General features: G+C 45.7%; 1 protein-coding gene across 3 annotated transcripts in view; it reads right to left on the minus strand.

The window, feature by feature from the left end:
- The window catches only part of SLC35E2B (solute carrier family 35 member E2B), a 442,385-nt gene that overhangs the window by 62,133 nt on the left and 359,563 nt on the right, over positions 1-20,689 (minus strand). For all 3 annotated transcript variants that reach the window (XM_086921521.1, XM_086921522.1, XM_086921520.1), the window contains exons 5-8: positions 16,221-16,341; positions 12,338-12,391; positions 2,773-2,845; positions 307-452 (exon numbers count right to left, since the gene is read on the minus strand). In XM_086921521.1, coding sequence (XP_086777647.1) covers positions 307-452; positions 2,773-2,845; positions 12,338-12,391; positions 16,221-16,341 — 394 coding nt within the window. The remainder of the gene's footprint in view (positions 1-306; positions 453-2,772; positions 2,846-12,337; positions 12,392-16,220; positions 16,342-20,689) is intronic.

Consider the following 20,689-nt stretch of genomic DNA (forward strand, 5'->3'; position numbering starts at 1 on the left):
CAGTTTTTTGCAACTAAAACAAGAACTTTGAGAACCGATGGTGGAAAAAGACATCTAAAGTGGAGTCTATGCATTGCGCACTTCTTGGGGTTGCAATCATAAGTTGAAGCCAAAACAAGAATGTGAAAAACAATGTGTAATATTCCGAACACAACACTTAAAGCACAAGAGAGTGTCTAGCATGTGAAACTGCAATGGACAGATACTACATATATCTTTTGTTCATTCAGTGCAACTGTGGACACTGGCTGTACAATGTATATCAAATGGAAACGAGACAAAAGTGAAACAAAAAATGGACCATACCTGAATGTCACCGGTGAAATCTTTCCCATAAGTGCATATGCTGTAACACTCTGAAGATGAAACAGAACTCCATCTATGATGAGCAGCACTACTATGTCGTGGCTGTAGTTGAAACTCTTCCCACTTTTCCCAATCACTGGCATATCCTGTATGAGAATTTGAAAAGAGAAAATCAGTAGCCTTCCTTACAGTACCCAAACTGTTGAAAACCAAAGGACGAACTAACTTGTAACTGGGTGCTTACGGACAACAATTGAAGAAAGGTGTTTTATAGCCTATTTTAATAACACTCATTTTATGGACCTTAGAAGGTCTGAATAATCGTGTTCATATCTGAAAATGTGACCCATAGGTTACACACAGACATCAGCCCAGGTTGGATCAGCAACAGGCAGGCTACTGCCTTTTAGTATAGGGCAGAGAAGCTAACCTGAAAGGGCTTTGGTGGGGTGCGTTGGGAGGGGCCTTGTCAGGTTGTACGACTTCCATCAAGTTTATTTTCATACAAGCTACACATAATGTCTGGGTACGTCTGACGTGAAATAGAGGACACTCACCATCTATCACGTGCATAACACTTCAAAGAGCACTAAGCACGTTTGTCACTATCACCCACTCCGTTGTTTATTAGATTTTTACATTTTATTTGTACATTAAATTACAATTTGGCTCTGATATTAGTTTGCTTGAATTACCCCATTAGGGACTATTGTTCATGCACTAATCACTTCCTATGACGCCCCTGAGCTTTGCTTATGCTAAAGGCCCTCAAATATTTTTGTAGGAGTTGTGCCTTGATGACTTCTTGTCACAGTACCAGCTGTAAATCTGCGAATACCAATGGTCTGGATAAAATTCAGGTATTGCGCTCTAAAACTACAGATTTACTGATCAAAATAATTTTAAAGAAAAAAAAAAAGGTGCAAAATCAGTTTTCCACTTGCTTACACCAGCATTCGTTAAGGACACATTCTTTCCATTCTGGACACAATTCCTGCTTAAGCCCAAAGCTAATTTAGTAGAGGGCGGCGAGCCACCCTCATGCTTGAAGTCTGGATCTGGCTTAACTCGAAATCCTGTTGGGACCTCGAGCCCATAAGAAGCCGAGCTTTCATGTGGCTTCTGCTTGCGTCCCTCTAACCAGGATGTGGCGTTATGGTCAGAGCAGCCAACTGAGTAACTGGAAAACCAGGTTCGAGCCTCTGCGTCGGTTCAACATCCTGTGATTCTGGGCAAATCACTCAATGCATGTGACCTTGCATAATGTAACTTGTGCTCCTGTAAATAAAGTGCTCGTCCTTCAAGTCTGCGGTTGTATTAGAAACTGCATCGAGAGGTAAAACTAAGCCTTAGCATAAGGAAAACAAATAGATATCCATTTATTGGCTGATTTGTACCCAGTTAAACTAGAAATCCTGAATTAATTGCAGCCTCCCCACTTACATTGTGTAATCTTAGGCAAATATTTTATTTCACCCAAACTCTTTATTTCTTCATCATCATGTATGAAAGCACTTTCAAATATTTGTTCAGATTAGCAATTGCACAAAATGATCACTTTTAATAAGTACTTCTCAGAGCAGTTCTATAATGTGCCCTATGACTGTCAAAGCTTCCACGTGTTAAAGAATGTCTTTTTCGAATTTTGAAGAGACTTTATCATATTTTACGTGGTTTGTATGAATTATATAGCATGTTTTTCAGGGCTCGGCTCGTACACGGGCTCTAAGACCCGAGCCAGACCGTTAGCCCGGCTCTCCATGCTAATGTGTTGGCTCGCCCACCTTCAGGATTGACCATCTGCATAACACAAAATCTTACATTAGCATGGCATCACGGAGCATTTCCGTAGTACAGGGTACGCTTTTGAAAACTTCACAGAAATCCCAGGCACAGCAGCCAGGGTTGGCCTGGGAACCAAAAGCAACCGCGGCAAAAACCTTCAAACTGGCACAGTTTCCTTCCTCCTCTGTCTTCACCCTCTCTACAGAACACCCCAGCCCTACTCCCGCCTGCTGGCATCACCTCGGGCAGCTGGAGAAAGTGGCTGAGGCACGAGCCTCGGCTACCTGCCCAGAGAACGGCGGACATACCGGGTGGAAAGCACGGGTAGGCCGGCCCGGTCACCGCTTTATCATTTTAAAAACGCAACCTACCAATTTAGTTCCATAAACATTATGTAACTTTCCAAACATAGATCTTCCCTCCGCTCCACCCTAATGGATCTGTGTAATTACTGCGCTTTTACAAGATGTACGCCGGGTTTAGTAATAATGGGTTTCTATGAATTAAAACATAAGAAGCTTATCTCTGTAAACAAACGGAATGCCTTTAGAACTATTGTTTGAAGAAGTACTACGAGCGCGTGGAAGCATCTTGCAAGGGACTTGCATGGCAACATGGGCAGAGGACCCAACCCTGTCCATATGTTAGTAAATACATTGATATTAGGTTAATAAATCTTACCATGAGAAAGATCCAGGCTGGGATGAGCATTAGGACAGCTGCAGCGCTGGTGTAGAACTGCAGCTCCGGGGGGCTGGGGAAAGAGCAAACCGGTCAGTGACACGCAAACCAGATCAATAAAACAGTGGCTTAAAGTCTCCTGCATCGGCTGGCTGCTTAACAATTCATACTCTCGCGTGAATATTAAAAATCCAAACTGCGCGCGAGCGTCGAGGGCTTGGGCAGGTAGGTCTCCTTAAGGTTTTTTAAAAAATATATTTTGTTTAACGTGTTTTTTTAAGACAACTCAACAAATCGTGCAGCAGGGTATCATTTAAATACACATTGTGGGTGCGGCAGGTTCGTGTCTAGGGCTTCAAATGTAGTTTAAAACTCGAAAACACAACCTGGACCGATGACATTGCTTAGCTCGGACTACTGGTTTAACTAGCCGCTGGTCGACCACTCCCTTCACTGACGGACTGCGTCACACGGCGAAAGGTGGGCCAAAGATACGTCGACATAAAGGATGGCTCCAGCACGTGGTACGTGCCGTGCTATCAGAGGTGACGGCCCACGCTGCTTGCACTGCACGTTAGTCACCGTCTCCTCCCGTGAACCCATACTGATTTCAGTATTTGCATTTACGATTTCTCACTAACTCAACAAAAGCGGCGTTGTAACCCACTTTCAACACAGATACACGCCCAGGGCGCTGACAGCACCTGAAGAACGGGCAATTAGTAATACGAAAACGCCCACAAACTGCACCCGTGTACGTGCCCGTTAAGAGTGTCTCTGAATACAGGCCTATCCTAAACTGAACCTTATATAATGTTGCAGTCACCCGAAACACACCAGCCTGGACGCAGGGGTTTTAGCGCGACAGCAGACTTTGGTGTTAAAACTAGGGTGACCAACTGTAATTGGTGCAAATTCAGGACGGTGAGTGTAAAAATTCAGGACAAAGGGTCAAAATTCAGGACACAAATTCAGGACAGGAGGTCAAAATTCAGGACAAAACTTCTAGACAATAGCTAAGTTTTACAGACATATCCGAGGTTGCGCAATAGTATATAAGTAAGCCCAGCCATTTCCAAACATATTCAACCATTTGCAAACCTATCCATCATGTATCCTTCCATCTATCATTTCACTCATCCATCCCTTCTTCCATCCTTTCACTCATCCATCCATTATCCATCCATCCACCCTTTCACCCTATCCATCTATACACTTATCCATCCACTCTTCATACCATCCATCCATTCACTCATCCATCCAGCCATTTACCCTTTCACCAATCCAGCCATCCTTTCACTTACTAATCCTTCCACCCATCCACTCTTTAAGTCATCCATCCATCCTCCCTTTCTCTCTCCATCAACCCTTTCACTTAGCCATCCTTCCTTCCTTCCATCCATCCATCCATCCATCCATCCATCCATCCATCCACCTACTCATCCACTCATGAATCCATCCATTGACCCTATCACTTATCCATCTATCATTTCACTCCTTCACACATCTATTTATCCTTTTGTCCATCTACCCTCCATTTCACTCTTCTCATCCATCCTTACACCCACCCTTTCACTCATACGTCCATTAATTCACCCTTTGCACTTATCAATCCATCCATCATTTCACTCATCAACCCTCCCACCCACCCATCATCCATCCAACCATCCACCCACCCACCCATCCACTCATCCATCCTTTCACCCACCACCCATCCATCCTTTCACCCACCTACCATCCACCCACCCATCCATCCATCCTTTCACCCACCCACTCATCATCCATCCATCCTTTCACCCACCCACTCATCATCCATCCTCTCACCCACCCACTCATCATCCATCCTTTCACCCACCCACTCTCCATCCATCCATCCTTTCACCCTCCCAATCATCCATCCATCCATCCTTCCCCTCATCATCCATCCATCCTTCCACTCATCATCCATCCATCCTTCCACCCACCCACCCACCCATCTACTCATCCACTCATGAATCCATCAATTGACACTATCACTCATCCATCTATCATTTCACTCCTTCACACATCTATTCATCCTTTTGTCCATCTACCCTCCATTTCACTCTTCTCATCCATCCTTACACCCACCCTTTCACTCATACGTCCATTAATTCACCCTTTGCACTTATCAATCCATCCATCATTTCACTCATCAACCCTCCCACCCACCCATCATCCATCCAACCATCCATCCACCCACCCATCCACTCATCCATCCTTTCACCCACCACCCATCCATCCTTTCACCCACCTACCATCCACCCACCCATCCATCCTTTCACCCACCCACTCATCATCCATCCATCCTTTCACCCACCCACTCATCATCCATCCTTTCACCCACCCACTCATCATCCATCCTTTCACCCACCCACTCTCCATCCATCCATCCTTTCACCCTCCCAATCATCCATCCATCTATCCATCCATCCTTCCCCTCATCATCCATCCATCCTTCCACTCATCATCCATCCATCCTTCCACCCACCCACCCACCTATCTACTCATCCACTCATGAATCCATCAATTGACACTATCACTCATCCATCTATCATTTCACTCCTTCACACATCTATTCATCCTTTTGTCCATCTACCCTCCATTTCACTCTTCTCATCCATCCTTACACCCACCCTTTCACTCATACGTCCATTCATTCACCCTTGCACTTATCAATCCATCCATCATTTCACTCATCCACCCTCCCACCCACCCATCATCCACCCAACCATCCACCCACCCACCCACCCATCCTTTCACCCACCACCCATCCATCCTTTCACCCACCCACCATCCACCCACTCATCCATCCATCCATCCTTTCACCCACCCAATCATCCATCCTTTCACCCACCCACTCTCCATCCATCCTTTCACCCACCCACCCAATCATCCATCCATCTACCCATCCATCCTTCCCCTCATCATCCATCCTTTCACCCACTCCCTCGTCATCCATCCATCCCCTCATCATCCTTCCATCCTTTCACCCACCCACCCATCCATCCATCCATCCATCCATCCATCCATCCATCCATCCCCTCCATCCATCCTTCCCCTCCATCCATCCTTCCCCTCATCCATCATTCAGCTACCCTTCCACCCAAAATGCCATCCCCCACTGTGATATACTGTACTTACAGGAGATGCTCTAAGAGAACTGATTGAACTGATTGTCCTCCATACTTTGTTAATCAGTGTGGGTACGATTGTGCCATTTCTTTATTTTATTACATTATAGACTGCATGTTTGAAGAACCGAGGTTTGTTTACAATTTAGTGACAGTAAATAAGCTACATACATGCCAACATTTCAGAAGAGCAAAGTGGGAGATTAAAAAAAAAAAAATCGGGAGAATGGGGCCTTGAATCGGGTTACTGGCATGTATGGGCTTTATAAGTGTGCTGCTGTAGGATCGGACATTGAAACGCAAATGCGCGTTTTTTTTCTTACCTTTCAAAAGCATAGGGCGCAATGGCAGGCAGACAGACAGAGGGTGATACAAGTGCTGTGCACTGGCCTGGCAGGTTGCTGGCAGTGCATGCACCCAACCCCACCCCCACACCCGTGGGCTTCCAGGGCACACACACACAGCCCCCCCCCCCAGTACTTCACAGGTCTTTAAAATACCATTCCTTTGTTAATGAAGTCTTGTTGGTTTTTCACCCCTTCTAGAGCGCCTGCATCTATTGCTGGAAGAATTAACACATTACACAATAAATACCAAGCCCTGTCAGCTGAAACCCCTGAGGAATCGAGTTTTTGCTTGCAGGAATCGGGAGGCGGGAGACTAGCCTTCAAATCGGTAGTCTCACGCCTGAATCGGGAGGGTTGGCATGTCTGAAGCTATGTGAAGAGAACCACGTGCTGCCTCGGTGTTATCTGCCCGAGTCTAGGATGTTTGGGGTCCTGGGCAGAAATGGAATGTGTGAGGTCTAAATTGCAGAGTCATGGCGCATCCAGGGCTGTTTGCATCTGAATGGATGCCCTGCTCCTGAACCTGCAGCCCCTCCTCTTAGACACCTTTGAGCACCTCTTAACAGCTCATCAAGAGCTGAAGGTGTGAGGGTTACCACCCCGCTGTGCCTCTCCAATGCTGCGGGGTATCGGAGCTTTGGAACAGCCTCGGAGTCAAGAAGGGGGATTGGGGCACGCTGTGCCGGCTTTTAGGGTGAGGCGACCGGTGCCCGGTTAAAATGACGGACAAATGGCGTCCGTTAAAGAATCCTTCACGGACAACGGACAGACGGCCGAAATTACGGACTGTCCGTGAAATTTACGGACGGTTGGTCACCCTAGTTAAAACTACTACTAATTAAGTGAAACTTTTAGTCCAGACAGTGTTAACGTGTAAACATGTCAAACTAATAATCTGATAACTAATTATCACAAAATGTGCAGCATAATTAGCATTTTCTTGCGTGCATAATTTAGTAAACCCTGCTGCATAATTTGGTCCTCTCCCAGCATAATTCCAGTGACCCTGGTTTTGGTCAAAAATAGGACCTTCCATAGGACCGAGACGAACTGGTGCTAAACTAGGGCATACCTTCAGTTTGAAGGCGGGAGCAGGTAAGAGTCGAAAGCACAAATACCAGCTGCATTTTTAGCAAAGGGGAGCAAGATAGCTCAAGGGGGGACCAAAGGGGGCAGAGTGTACCAAATTTCAGATAAGTAATTAAAAACAGACTTTGAAATGGGCCCCTAACAGGCCCTATCTTCATATACTTTTAATTTTACAGACAAAGCACTGATTGATTCCTCAAAGGAGAAGGCAAACCCTTAAAATAATCTGCGTGAGCGATGCAGTTCCTGTTTACATTTCAAATGCTTTATTTCATCTTGCATTTCCTAACAGTATCTGTTTTCTGCACTGCAGATGTGTGGTTGTTTTCATGAAACATCAAACTCGTGTAGAGTACTGCAATAGTCATCTCTAGGTGTCTGGTTGAGCAGAGATCCACTCCGGATCTCCGTCCGACCCCTGCCCTCACCACGTCTTCAACAAGGCCGACACTGTCATCGCACCCTACCTGCGGGACATCATCAACACCTCCTTCAACACCGCTACCTTCCCGGAGAGCTGGAAGCACGCCGAACTCAGCGCTCTACTTAAGAAACCATCAGCCGACCCCACCGACCTCAAGAACTACTGCCCCATCTCGCTGCTCCCGTTTCCTGCAAAAGTCACCGAGAAGACCGTCAACAAGCAGCTGGCCGCCTTCCTCGAGACGAACGGATCCCTCGACCTCTCGCAGTCTGGCTTCCGGGCCAACCACAGCACCGAGACCGCCCTGATCGCAGCCACCGATGACATCCGAACCCTGCTCGACAACGGAGAAACAGCGGCCCTCATCCTCCTAGACCTCTCTGCGGCCTTCGACACTGTCTGCCACCGTACCCTAGTACAGCGCCTCAGCAACGTCGGAATCCAGGAGAAGGCACTTGAGTGGATCATCTTCTTTCTCGCCGGAAGGACACAGAGAGTCCGCCTCCCCCCGTTCAGATCAGAAGCCACCGAAGTCATCTGCGGCGTTCCTCAAGGCTCCTCGCTCAGCCCTACCCTCTTCAACGTCTACATGAGCCCCCTCGCAGCCATCGCACGCCAGCACAACCTCAACATCATCTCCTACGCCGACGACACCCAGCTGATCCTCTCCCTCACCAACGACCCCGCCACCGCCAGAGTCAACCTACACGAAGGGATGAAAGAGGTAGCCGAATGGATGAAGAACAGCCGCCTGAAACAGAACTCGGACAAGACGGAAGTCCTCATTCTGGGATCTTCACCCTCCGCCTGGGACGACTCCTGGTGGCCCCCCGCCCTAGGCAGCGCACCCAAACGGACAAACCACGCACGCAACCTGGGCGTCATCCTGGACTCCTCCCTCTCCATGACCAGACAAGTCAACGCCGTCTCCTCGACGTGCATCAACATCCTGCGCATGCTACGAAAGATCTTCCGGTGGATCCCCACCGAGACCAGGAAGACGGTCACCCAGGGCCTCGTCACCAGCCGCCTGGACTACGGCAACTCCCTCTACGCCGGAACCACCGCCAAACTCCAGAAGAGGCTCCAGCGGATCCAGAACGCCTCAGCACGACTCATCCTGGGCATCCCCCGTCGCAACCACATCTCCGGACACCTGAGAGACCTGCACTGGCTCCCGGTCAGCAAGAGAATCACCTTCCGTCTCCTCACCCACGCACACGCACACAAAGCCCTACACAACCAAGGCCCAGGATACCTCAACAGCCGCCTCAACTTCTACGCTCCCAAACGCCAGCCTTGAAACGGGTCTCCATCGGGCTCTGTTTTGTGCCCGGACACAGGTTTTTCCCAGACTGCAGCGACAGCAGGCACATCTATGTACGCGTGTTCTCACTGCTCACTAGTGGAGAAGTTACAGCATGACATCATGCCAGGTGAGCATTGTTGGGGAAGGAAAATCCTTTAAAGGGTCATTTTCTCTCTGGATTTCCCTTCTCTTTTTGAAACTCAGGAGCAGCAACATTGTCGTGGTGTCACCAGGACTTTAAGTGGAAGCTTTTTCAATATTAGATACATGCATAGTTGCTGCTTATTTATCATATGCAACTAACAACCATTGACAAAGCCAATAGTCCTGACTTGTTAAAGGTATGATGTTTCTTGTTTTATCGTTTATCTGGATGCAATGATAGAAACAGCAAAATAAAAGTTGGGCGGCACAATATGCTAAGCAAAGATTTTTAGCTTACGTGTTTTTAAGCCACAACCTTAATTACATTGGCCACGCCCCTTTGAGAGACCCACACAGTTTTTTCATCCCACTTAAAGGCTTGGGCGGAGGTATCACTCCCTTTCTCTCGCGGGCCGGCCAATTAATAGGGGGCCTAAGCAGAAGTGGTCTCACCTGCATTCATGTGTGGCTAAGCAGTGTGAAATAATCTGTGCATTTTTTCGAAATCTAAGTGAAGTTAATAAAAAATGCCCCCACCCCCTTTCTTTTCATAACACTTTGCTGAAGTGTTGTTATGCGGAGAGGCAAAATGCAAATGTGGGCCACTTTTTTTGGGGTTGCCTGGACCCATTTTTGATCCCAATCCCACCCTGGTCTGAAGGTGATTCACTTAATAGAGTGTACAATATGAAATGGAAAGTGTTACTAGGTATATGAATTACTATCCACGCCTTTGAGCTTAGGACACAAACTGCTTGTAACAGTGGTAGTCTGCCCGTGTTTACCTGAAGGCCTTGATTGCCCCATTCAGAACACAGCACAAGAGGAACAAAGACACACTGAAAAGTGACATCAGGTTCTGCAATTGGTCAATGTTACTGGAAAAAGGCACGTCCGGCTTATGTCGGAAATTATCAACATTGTTTATGTGACAGCAGAATCTGGGAGTGGTGAAAATGCTTTCAGAAAACAGGCACTGCAAGGAGCGCTTATGGGTTGTCTGTGATAATACATATTGCAATAGCGTTTAAAAACCTTGTACGGATTAAAAGAAAACTCTCCTTGAACAAAGATATTATTGACCATGGAATTATCTTGCTGTAACTCCCTGCAGCACAGTTGAGAGATCAAAATGTATTCTTTTCCAGATATACTGATTCCCCCAGTTCGAACATGTTTGATGGGTGCGAGGGGCCTTACAACACACAAGCCTTGAACTCTGGGTGAACACCTGACGGTGGGTACGGGAGACATGTGGGTTAAATTGACTCTGCAGGGCTGCTAGGATTAGAACGTGCTACATAAATTTGAAGAAAAAAAAACAAATACTTTACTTAGTCTCCATTCTATAGGTAACCTAGGTGGCTGGTGACCATAAGAAAGCTCTTGACTAAATACATATATGGTCAGAAACTCAAAGGGATATATAATACACTTCGGACACAAATACCTCAACGAAAGAGTCTCCTTCCAAGTGCCCAAAAGGAACCTCCGCTCCACCGACCTTGCCCTGGCAGAGACCCCTGCACATCCACCGAACCATAGCAGGCGGAAGAGCCTTCTCCTACGTTGCAGCAAAGACCTGGAACGAGCTCCAAGGCAACATCAGACGCTCCCAGACTCTGCACACCTTCAGGAAGAGCCTTAAGACCCTGGCTCTTCGTCTGACCCTGAGCTCCCCCCCCCCCCCCCCCCCCCCCAAGCGCCTTGAGACCTTCATGGGTGAGTAGCACACTATATAAAACCCTGATTAATTGCTTTAAAATGTTGAGGCAAGTGTACATTACAATATTTATATATTTTTTAACGTGTCGTCCTCAACACGTCTCATTAAGACCCCATAGGGTAAAACGCAATACGAGACACGAGATGCCTGTACTTCGCAATCCACAACCATATCAAACTTCTTGCGGTGATGAAATTTGCACCGACACCAAATGCTGGTTTCACCAGTGTATTCATGTATTCATATGACTATGTGTGACGAAACAAGTCTGCAAGTTGTGGAAGTGTGAATAAACACTGTTGAAACTGGGAAATGCACACATTTCATCACAGCGAGAAGGCGGCTGGGTTTGTGGATATATAGATGTATATAACACATCCATTACTAGAGGGCAAGTCAAATTCCAGTTTACCACAACAGTACAGCGAAATGGAGATGAGAATTTCTTTTTTTTACTGCTTTGCAGATGGTATGTGACATTGACTTTGTGCAGAGAAACAACTATCCTAATAGTCACAAGGTCTCTTCCAGGCAATTTGACCATACTGCATAAAATTAACCCATTGCATCCTGCTTTCGATTAAACACATCTACAAAATAAAACATGGCCTGTGCGTTGTGTGTATATTCATCCACACACACTATGGCAGTGAAATAAATGTGGCCCAATGCCTAATAATCCGCTATTTAGTGGAACTGTACTAATAAGCACATATTTATTTCAACAGTGCATAAAAAGTTATGTGAGGGAACATTGTATTTACTGCCTCATTGATGCAGGTTACAATGACTTTAGGCAGGGAAACCAATTTTACTAATGATCATATAGCCTCTTTAATGTGATTTTACAATACAACACAAATGTAGGCACTTTAATTCTTATTTTTTCTTTAACAAATGCACATGAAAAAAATGCCATAGCATTAACCATATATGCAGTGTATTTTTCTATTTATAACCACTATTGATGGAGTGGATGGGCATCATGGCTCTATTGCGCCTTTACCTCGTGTGTGTGGGGAAGAACGACACACACACAGACAATCACACAGACACACACACAGGTATGGACACACACAGACAGACACAGACACAGGGACACACACGGACAGGGACACACACACGGACAGGGACACACACACGGACAGGGACACACACACGGACAGGGACACACACACGGACAGGGACACACACAAGGACAGGGACACACACACACGGACACAGGGACACACAGAGACACAGCCACACAGGGACACACACACGGACAGTGACACACACACGGACACACAGAGACACAGACACACAGGGACACACACACGGACAGGGACACACGGAGACACAGACACACACACACGAACCATAACTATTACTTACGAAAATCTGTATTTTTCTCCGCTCAGCAGTTTTTTCGAAAATACGTTCTGTAAACTGAATAATAAAAAAATTAAAAGTCAAATGTGTTTATTTTTATCAATGTGCAAATGTTCGGGTTACGTTGTTTAGGTCCTTCTAAAATAGCTACAAACCCTTAGCTCTGTTTAGAGACTACCAAGACTTAACAATGCACCCAAATTCTTGGCAGACGCATGACATCAAAACAAATAAAAATATTCGATCACAATAGTGGTTGGTGCCATCTTATACTGCCGTTTGTATGCATTTCTTTGTTGTACACAAAAAGGGTAAATCAACTATGAATTATGCAGTTCGGTACATAAAGCACTCTATTTCCCTAAATAGTCTTACTTCGAGGAAATGCTATTAATTACAGTTGCCGCTATCTGATCAGCTCTGTCCCACATGTCACATGAAAGCAGTTTAAGAGTTGACATTAAAACATACAATTTACAACAAGTAAGCTCTAAAAACTGCAGTCCGAGCACAGGGAGAATTTTTAGGTCAAGTCTGGGCAGCACTGCTCTGCGAAGCATGCTGTATTGGAGTATGCACTTGAAGCCCCACCAACTCTCCGCCTATATTTGTCATTGGCTTGTGTCATTTTCATTCCTAAATGCTAGCTTCTGATTGGTCAATAGGCTTGTTAGTCCCTCCTTAGTACCCCCTTGTCTTCATTTGTAACCTACCTGAGGACTGGCCCTTTTTATCCATCTTGTTACACAGTATGTCTTATTTAATTTGTAAGCACTATTTTCTTTAATGAGCTTCTCATACTGCAGCCACAACATGAGTTCCTGCAACATTCAGCGCGCCATGCAGGCTTTCACAGAGCTCTTTTCCAAAAAAAAGCATTTGTCAAATTGACAAACAAATGCTTTTTTTGTTGAAAGTGCCTAATAAGGCGCATTCACTTTAATAGCGTCCGCAGACCTTTCTTTACACACGGCTCGTCTAAAGAAAGGGGCGTGGCCCTTAATAACGTGAAAGTGGAGAAGTGTGGCTCAGGGGTTAGAGGCGGCAGACCCGGAAGCTGAGATCGGCCCTGGACCAGGGTTCAATTCCCCGCCTCGGCGGGTCTTGGGCTCAAAAATTCCACGGACTCGATAATTCTCGCTCCGGTGCCTTCTCGACTCACGGGTTCACACTCTGCGACTCTGGGCAATAGCTTGCTTAATCTCCACAACGGCCCCTCGCGGCGGGATGCCTGGCTTTCACCTTGTGGATACCCTAGAGGCGGCAGACCCGGAAGCTGAGATCGGCCCTGGACCAGGGTTCAATTCCCCGCCTTGGCGGGTCTTGGGCTCAAAAATTCCACGGACTCGATAATTCTCGCTCCAGTGCCTTCTCGACTCACGGGTTCACACTCTGCGACTCTGGGCAATAGCTTGCTTAATCTCCACAACGGCCCCTCGCGGCGAGATGCCTGGCTTTCACCTTGTGGATACCCTGCCGGGGTTATCTCACAGGGGAATACCAGGACGGGTTCCCTAAGCAAGCGCCGGGAAACCCTTTGTGGGTAGCTGTGCGCTATATAAGCTCAAATACATTTACATACATTTACAAGGGCAGCATGGGGAGCTTGTAAACAACAAGCATTTGCAATGCAATAGGTCTTGCATTTTAGGAACTTTGAGCAATTGGTATTGTAAATGAGAACGCCTTTTATTATTGCTGGTGTTTTTTAAACACATACATAAATGGCATTGCCATTTACAATGCCAATAGGTCAAAATCTCACAATTGCAAGACCTATTGCATTGAAAATGCTTGTTGTATCGTTGCTACATTCCTGTTACAAACGTTTCAGATAACTAATACTTAAAAACGTTATTTTCATAATCTGCATGTGCAGTTAATGTATATACACTGCTGCATTACCTTTGTACTGTACACCTTCATTCCAAGACGGCTAACAACCTCCATTAGCCTCCATGAAAGTCACCAAGGGCACCCTGAAACCCACTGCAGTCTGTGGCCTGTGTAGAAAAGTCAGCCTCACCATGCTTTGTGAAGCAGTTTGCGGTATGCGCAGCTTTGTATAGCAGTCAGCAGAGACTGCCTATAAAGTATTCAAGCAGTGCCGGAAGGGCTGACATTACAGGTCAGTGTGTGGGCCTTTGATTCTGCTGTTTAATGGTTTGTTTTGTGGTAGGAGGAGATGGTTTTCACTAATAGTTTCCTTGATATTAAAACAAACATCACCTTCAGCAAGCTCAAATCCTTGCAGTCTTCCATATTTTGTAAAACGCTTATAAAGAGTGTCTTCTACAAATTCAAAACAATTTGAAAACATTGGCCACTTTTTCAGTTATCCAATTCACCAATGGAGCCACTTCCATTGTGGTGCCTAGGCCTATTCTTTGTCCCAGTCTGACCCAGGGAGTCTGCCATGCATGGCCTAGAGAAGCCGCCTCTAGCATGTGCAGGGCAGGTGGTCAACTTCTTACACAGGATAGGAAGCCTTTTCAATGTACACAAGCGACCATTGCACGAACAAAGGGCGGAGCATAAACTAAATCAGTGCAAGCTTACCTCAGGAACACAGTACAGCTTAGGCGTCGGCTGTGCAAACTTGGTTTGTTTACAGAGGGCACGGCGGCAGCAATACAAGATCCCCTCACACATAAAACTGGCACATTATAGGCAGTCACCAAGGAAGCTGTTCTCACACTCTAAACATGTCACTGTGTTTGCTGGCTTTTAGTTTTACCTAAACATCCCTACATTTTTTTTGCAATTCCATAATGTCTTTTTCAGTTTCAGTACAAAATGCATTCTTATAAACACAAACCCCGATCTATTGATTGCGTCGGGGGAAGCTGTAAAGTACTTTTATTCACAAAGAAATACAATGTTCTAAGAGTTACCCTGTTAATGCACGTGACATATTTTGGTACAAAGAAGATCCGAATTCACACGAGCAATTGTGGTTAGCTGTCTCCTGTCTGTATGTGCTTTCTGCTTCAGGAGTTAAGGGTGAAACTAAGGGGGGATGGGGGGGGGGGGGGGGGGGGAGTGGTGACAGGCCTGAACTACACTTTTGTATTTATGTATGTATTTATTATTCTCATATAAAGCAGCACTTGCCCAAAATGGGTGTCCGTAGTGGCTGCTGCTACGGAACAAAAAAGAAAAGATGACTTAACTGCTGGCCTTCGCCTCTCCTCCCATCTTTTCTGTTCCTGATGAGTCCCTGCAGTACAAAGGCTTCCAGACTCCCTTTAGCCAATCCTAAGGCTGCTCTCATACTGGTTATAGTATTTCCAGCATGACACATGTGCCATGATTGGTCTGAGTGTACTGGTTTGCCGTTTAGACAGTGCCTGGGACTGTTCTGCACCCGGCTGTGCAACAAAGCCTGGGTTTGATAAATGCTAAGTGTGCATGTTGGTATGGATATGCGCTCCTATGGTGCCCACCGCTCCTTCTCCCTGCTCCGTCATGATAGCCCAGTCCAGTCCCCCCCTAGACTGATTCAGTACTGAAAATGATAATAACATTGTGTTACTATCATTTTATTATTCCTTTTTGCACTGCTCAGAGAGCAGTGGGGCAAGACTACCCCGCTGTAATGGAGGAACCGCTGCTGGTGTCTGTGTGTTTTACATTTTGGTATTTGCGAAACCCAGGTAGGTAGAGAGCTCAAGAAAGGTTAGAGCAAGCAACTACCAAGTGTTCCACCATCTTATAGGCAAATGATTACCAGTATAATCGACAGTATGCAACTGCCCAAGTGTGGCAAACATGCTTGCAGCATCACTGCTTCTAATGTTGTTACCATTAGACAACTTTGGCTTGGATCTCTCCCCTGTCCTCCCATACAACCCGAGATACTGTGTCACATCAAAGCTTAGCTCACCAGTCCATGATGTTGGTGGATAACGCTGCAGAAAAGCCCAGCATGTTGAAGCTGTGTTCAGTTGCAGTACAGAGGGCCAGCCCGGCCATAACAGGCAGGAGGGATATATTGACTATGAAACCTGTAAGGAAAAGAACAAGAGAGGACAGATGCCTGTTTAGAACTGCCTACAAGGCATGCCAAGGCCAAAGGTGCTGTGAAAAGCAGGATTGTGGCATCGTCCTCCATCGCTTACCTTACATAAATTAGCAAATGCCACAATGTATCCATGAACTTAGAATTAGGGTACACACACATGCATAAGTCCCCCAGTACTCTAGCGGACAGCCTCTCCTACTGCGAAAATCAGATAAATATCCTTGGTAAGAAGCACATTGTTTCAGATTTCTACTATACCAAACCACTTCAATGTTAAGAAAAGAAAACATTGGTAAATCAAATTCTGCAAGATGCAGTGAAAAACAAAACCCCCCCTCTCTTTTTGCAGTATTTTTCAAGGTTGTTTCACCACAACGAAACATAGGAACAACCACTTCTGAGCTCCATTGACTGAAATAGGAAATAATGCCAAACTTTTAAGGCAACATTCATTTGAACAAGGGGCACGATACATTTATTTAAGTCTACACCTTACCTGAATTGGTACAGTCTAGCTCACACAAAGTAAAAGAAAACTCTTTAATTCAGGAACGTTTATTTTAAAAACAGAAATCAAGCCACTGCTTCAAAGCCTTCATGATACAAAATACCTTGAAATAATAAAGGGCAATAAATAAACTATGGGGCACAATTTAGGAGAGCGTTTTCTTGCTTTTATTAGTAGTGCTAAGTTTGGAAGTTTACTAGAAAGTGAACTATACAGTTTCACCTTATACTTGACCTTGCGCTTCCAATAAGACCCCATACCATCTCCAGTCAAATTCAGGTTGCTTGCCAACCGTACGCATATACAGAGACTTGTAGTTTGCAAACTCAAGCGTAGTTTTTACAGGTCACATTCCGAAATTTAAGTTTATCTAAAAAGGCCAAGACAGATTGAAGAGTATTCAATGGGATGAGGGCTCTGCAGGCCAAAAGAGTAGATCAGAGCGATGCCCCCCACCTCCCTCCCTCCAGAGAAGAATGCCTGAAAGGGCATTGATAAAACCTCAAGCACGGAGAAAAAAAAGATTTACGAGACCCAGGTGTGCCCCCGAAAACAGAAAGATCTGGGGCCAGCCGTAGGAACATTTCCATATAAAAACTAATCAGAATGCATGAGGCCCTATTAAATACACTGACTGGTGTAAGTACTGTGAATTATGCAAGGTCGGACCAAATAATTGATTCTTCTGGGAACATAATGTTGTACAACTCGTTATTGTTTGTGTAATGTATAACGATAACAGATGAGTTCATACAAGACAGAGATACCTAGCAGTTAAGTTGACCAACTACTGTGTACTCAGCAGAGCTAAAATAAGTGGGTGGTTCAACTTAACCTTAAATAATGGTTTATCAGTCAATGACAGACAACAAAACAAAATTCCCTACATTCACAAATGCACAAATGCATTCAATATTCGTTGAAAATGAGGGACACTGCATGCATTAGCATTTTCTGTGGAAAATGAAAGAATGAAATTGGGATGAATACACCCTTTCCACTTTACCAGGTACCCCTAAAAACAAACTTGAGCTGAGTGGCAGAATCACATAGAATGCTTGAAGGCAGGTAACCACCAGCCAACTTACTGACTGATATGATTTGCTCACCGATACCTTTTAAGCTCTACTTTTCACCCGTCCATCAATGCTCCTGAAGTTTATCCCCCTGCCCTTACTCTTTAGCAGTATCCAGGCGTTCACATTATTCAACAAATGCTAGCATTTGTAAAAAAGAAAAAAAAATACAAAAAGAGACCTTTATTGGCAGGAAAAAAGGATTCACTTTATGCCGTGTCAACCACCCAGCAATATTTTCCAATCAAATCCATGTTCCGAGTACTGCAGTAATGAATAATAATTAGGGGACTTGTGTGTCTGGCTCACCTAATATTGGGAGACCCATTGCTTTTTGTTTTTGTGTGTATTATATGCTTGAAAGGCCAGACATGAACCATAACACGTGGAATATGAGGCCCAAAGTAAATTCTAAAACAGGGAAAGTGTAGGAGTGGTTCATTTTCCGCCTACAATTAAAAAAAAACTTTAAAATATTTTCTTCTCCTTTCTATTTTCTTTCTCCCTCCCAAGTCTCAACATTTGGTGAAAAGCCCCATCAGCCACCATCCTCTTCCTTCAAATTCCCGCTAGGGTCCAGTGTTTTGTGATGTATGACTACTACCAATCTGGGATCTCGCACCCAACTCATTATCTTTGAACACTTTACCTCAGAAAAGGAGCTTGGAACTCTGGGACAAGACCCGCACAGTCAGGATAACAAATCACCTACATAAACTCTTTACACGTGCTCTTTTGTCGGCCTTCACCCACGTTTTTCACTGTCCTTTCCAGGGCCAGTGCTAGGCATGGGCAGCGTGGGCTGCTGCCCAGGGCCTCGAACTCCGCCCACCAGCATGGGCCCCGCACTGGTGGTGTGTCCTGTGGGTTCCCTGGCAATCCACTTCAAAGAAGGTGTCACCTTTCTTTGAAATGGAGCTCCCCCTCCCTTGGCCTCTCAGGTATGGTATCTGGATACATAAGGGAGAGAGACGCTCCCTTGAATTGAAAGGAGACCCATTCACAGACACAGTGGGAGGCCCATTGTCCATCATTGTGGCGCCCCCATAGTTTTAACTTTTAGACCCCAAGCAATTCTTACACCTATCGGACTGAAGGTGTGAGAAATGCTTGTGGGCTCAAAGTTAAAACTGTGGGGAGCGACAAAATGCTTGACAATAGGCCTCCCACAGTGTCTGTGAATGGTCTCCTTGCAAGGGGCCACTTATCGACATTAGAGGGGCCTCGCACATTCCCTTTTAGCCCAGGGCCTCGCAAATCCTAGAACCGGCCCAGGTCCTTTCACTCCATTACACTGCTAGGGAATACTATGTGGTTAGACAAAGGCGCACATGTGCTGAGCACTTTCGGAAGGTAGGACTCTTGGAAACTAGTCACCTAAAATGTGTACCATAGGTTGGCCGTTGGACTTTTTTGTACTTGGTATGCGATTTGAAATTAATTCTTTGTATTGTTAATAATTGAGATTAGGTAGCATGAAATGTGATCTGTACTTTGATGGTTTTAAAATTTTAACCGAATAAAGTAACTTTTGACTGACTTTTAGTCACCTAATTTCAGAAAAATCACCATATTGCAGTACCATACGAAGTGCAAAAGAGGTCCCACTACATAGGGTGGCCTTTGGCAAGGTGCGAGTCCATGGGCCAAGAACAACATTTCTAGTAGCTGCCTCAAAAGACTTGTTTTCCTGTTTCCCTGTTCACTACTATCCTTACCCCTCTTCCTTCTTTCCAGCTGTTGCCTCTTCTTAGCCGAGAAATAGTTGTCTCATGCCTTATCTGTTTACTGAATCAAGACACCAGATTTCTAATCCCAGACCGTACGTGACTATGTTATGTGATTTTTAGCAAATTCGTCTTCCTGTGCCTGTTTGACCACATATTGTATTGTATTGTATTGTAATTGCATTTATATAACGCTTACTACCCCTGACGAGGCATTGAAGCGCTTAAGAGGATGAAAGCCAAACACCCGCTTTTAACAATGTACAAAAGATTATAACCTGGAAATTTAGTACTACAAAATGCTCTAGAAGTGATACACCATTGCCTTGGGCACTCACTATGCATAAATATCAATCTTTTTTCTTGCACCCAGTTGTCTCACTGGCCTTAACTCACATCACACATCCCCATAGGTTATGTCAAAATTCATCCTCTTTGCCAAGGCTATTCCCGCAGAGGCCCCGGTGGACAGTGTGTTGGGGGTGCCGATCCTCCTGGATACATACCAACACCCTCGTAGTGACTGCGTGTGATGAGATGGTGCAGATCACACACAGGTGGTGCCCACTGAATGGGCTGAGTGGCCAGTGGAGGTAGCCTGGTTGACACCCAGTTTCAATACACAAAACTGTGGAGCCCAGGGGACTCCCCTACATGCATTACCTGATTTTGCTGTGGTGGGTCTGCCCTCCCAGTGTTGTTGTGGGGTGATCCGTGCAGCCAACTGGAGACACGGTGGATGCGTTAACCCCGCTGATCCCTCCGTTCCGGATTGTTGCCGGAGGGGGTTAAGTAAGAGTCTGTGCTGCCGCCCTCCCCACCTATTGGCAGAAAAGGGCTGACCGGTCTGGGGCCCTCAGTAGACGTTGGGATTGGGTGGCCTGCCCTGGAGTGAACAGAGGACGCTTGGGGGCCTCGGAACCCGGGCGCCGAAAATACTTCCCTTTTTGGTAATTAACGACTAGTGACACGGCCACGGCGTTGTGATGGCTACCAAGCCAGAAACTAAAAATCCTCCTC

This window comes from Lissotriton vulgaris, chromosome 5 (genome assembly GCF_964263255.1).
Source record: "Lissotriton vulgaris chromosome 5, aLisVul1.2, whole genome shotgun sequence".
NCBI lineage: Eukaryota > Metazoa > Chordata > Amphibia > Caudata > Salamandridae > Lissotriton > Lissotriton vulgaris.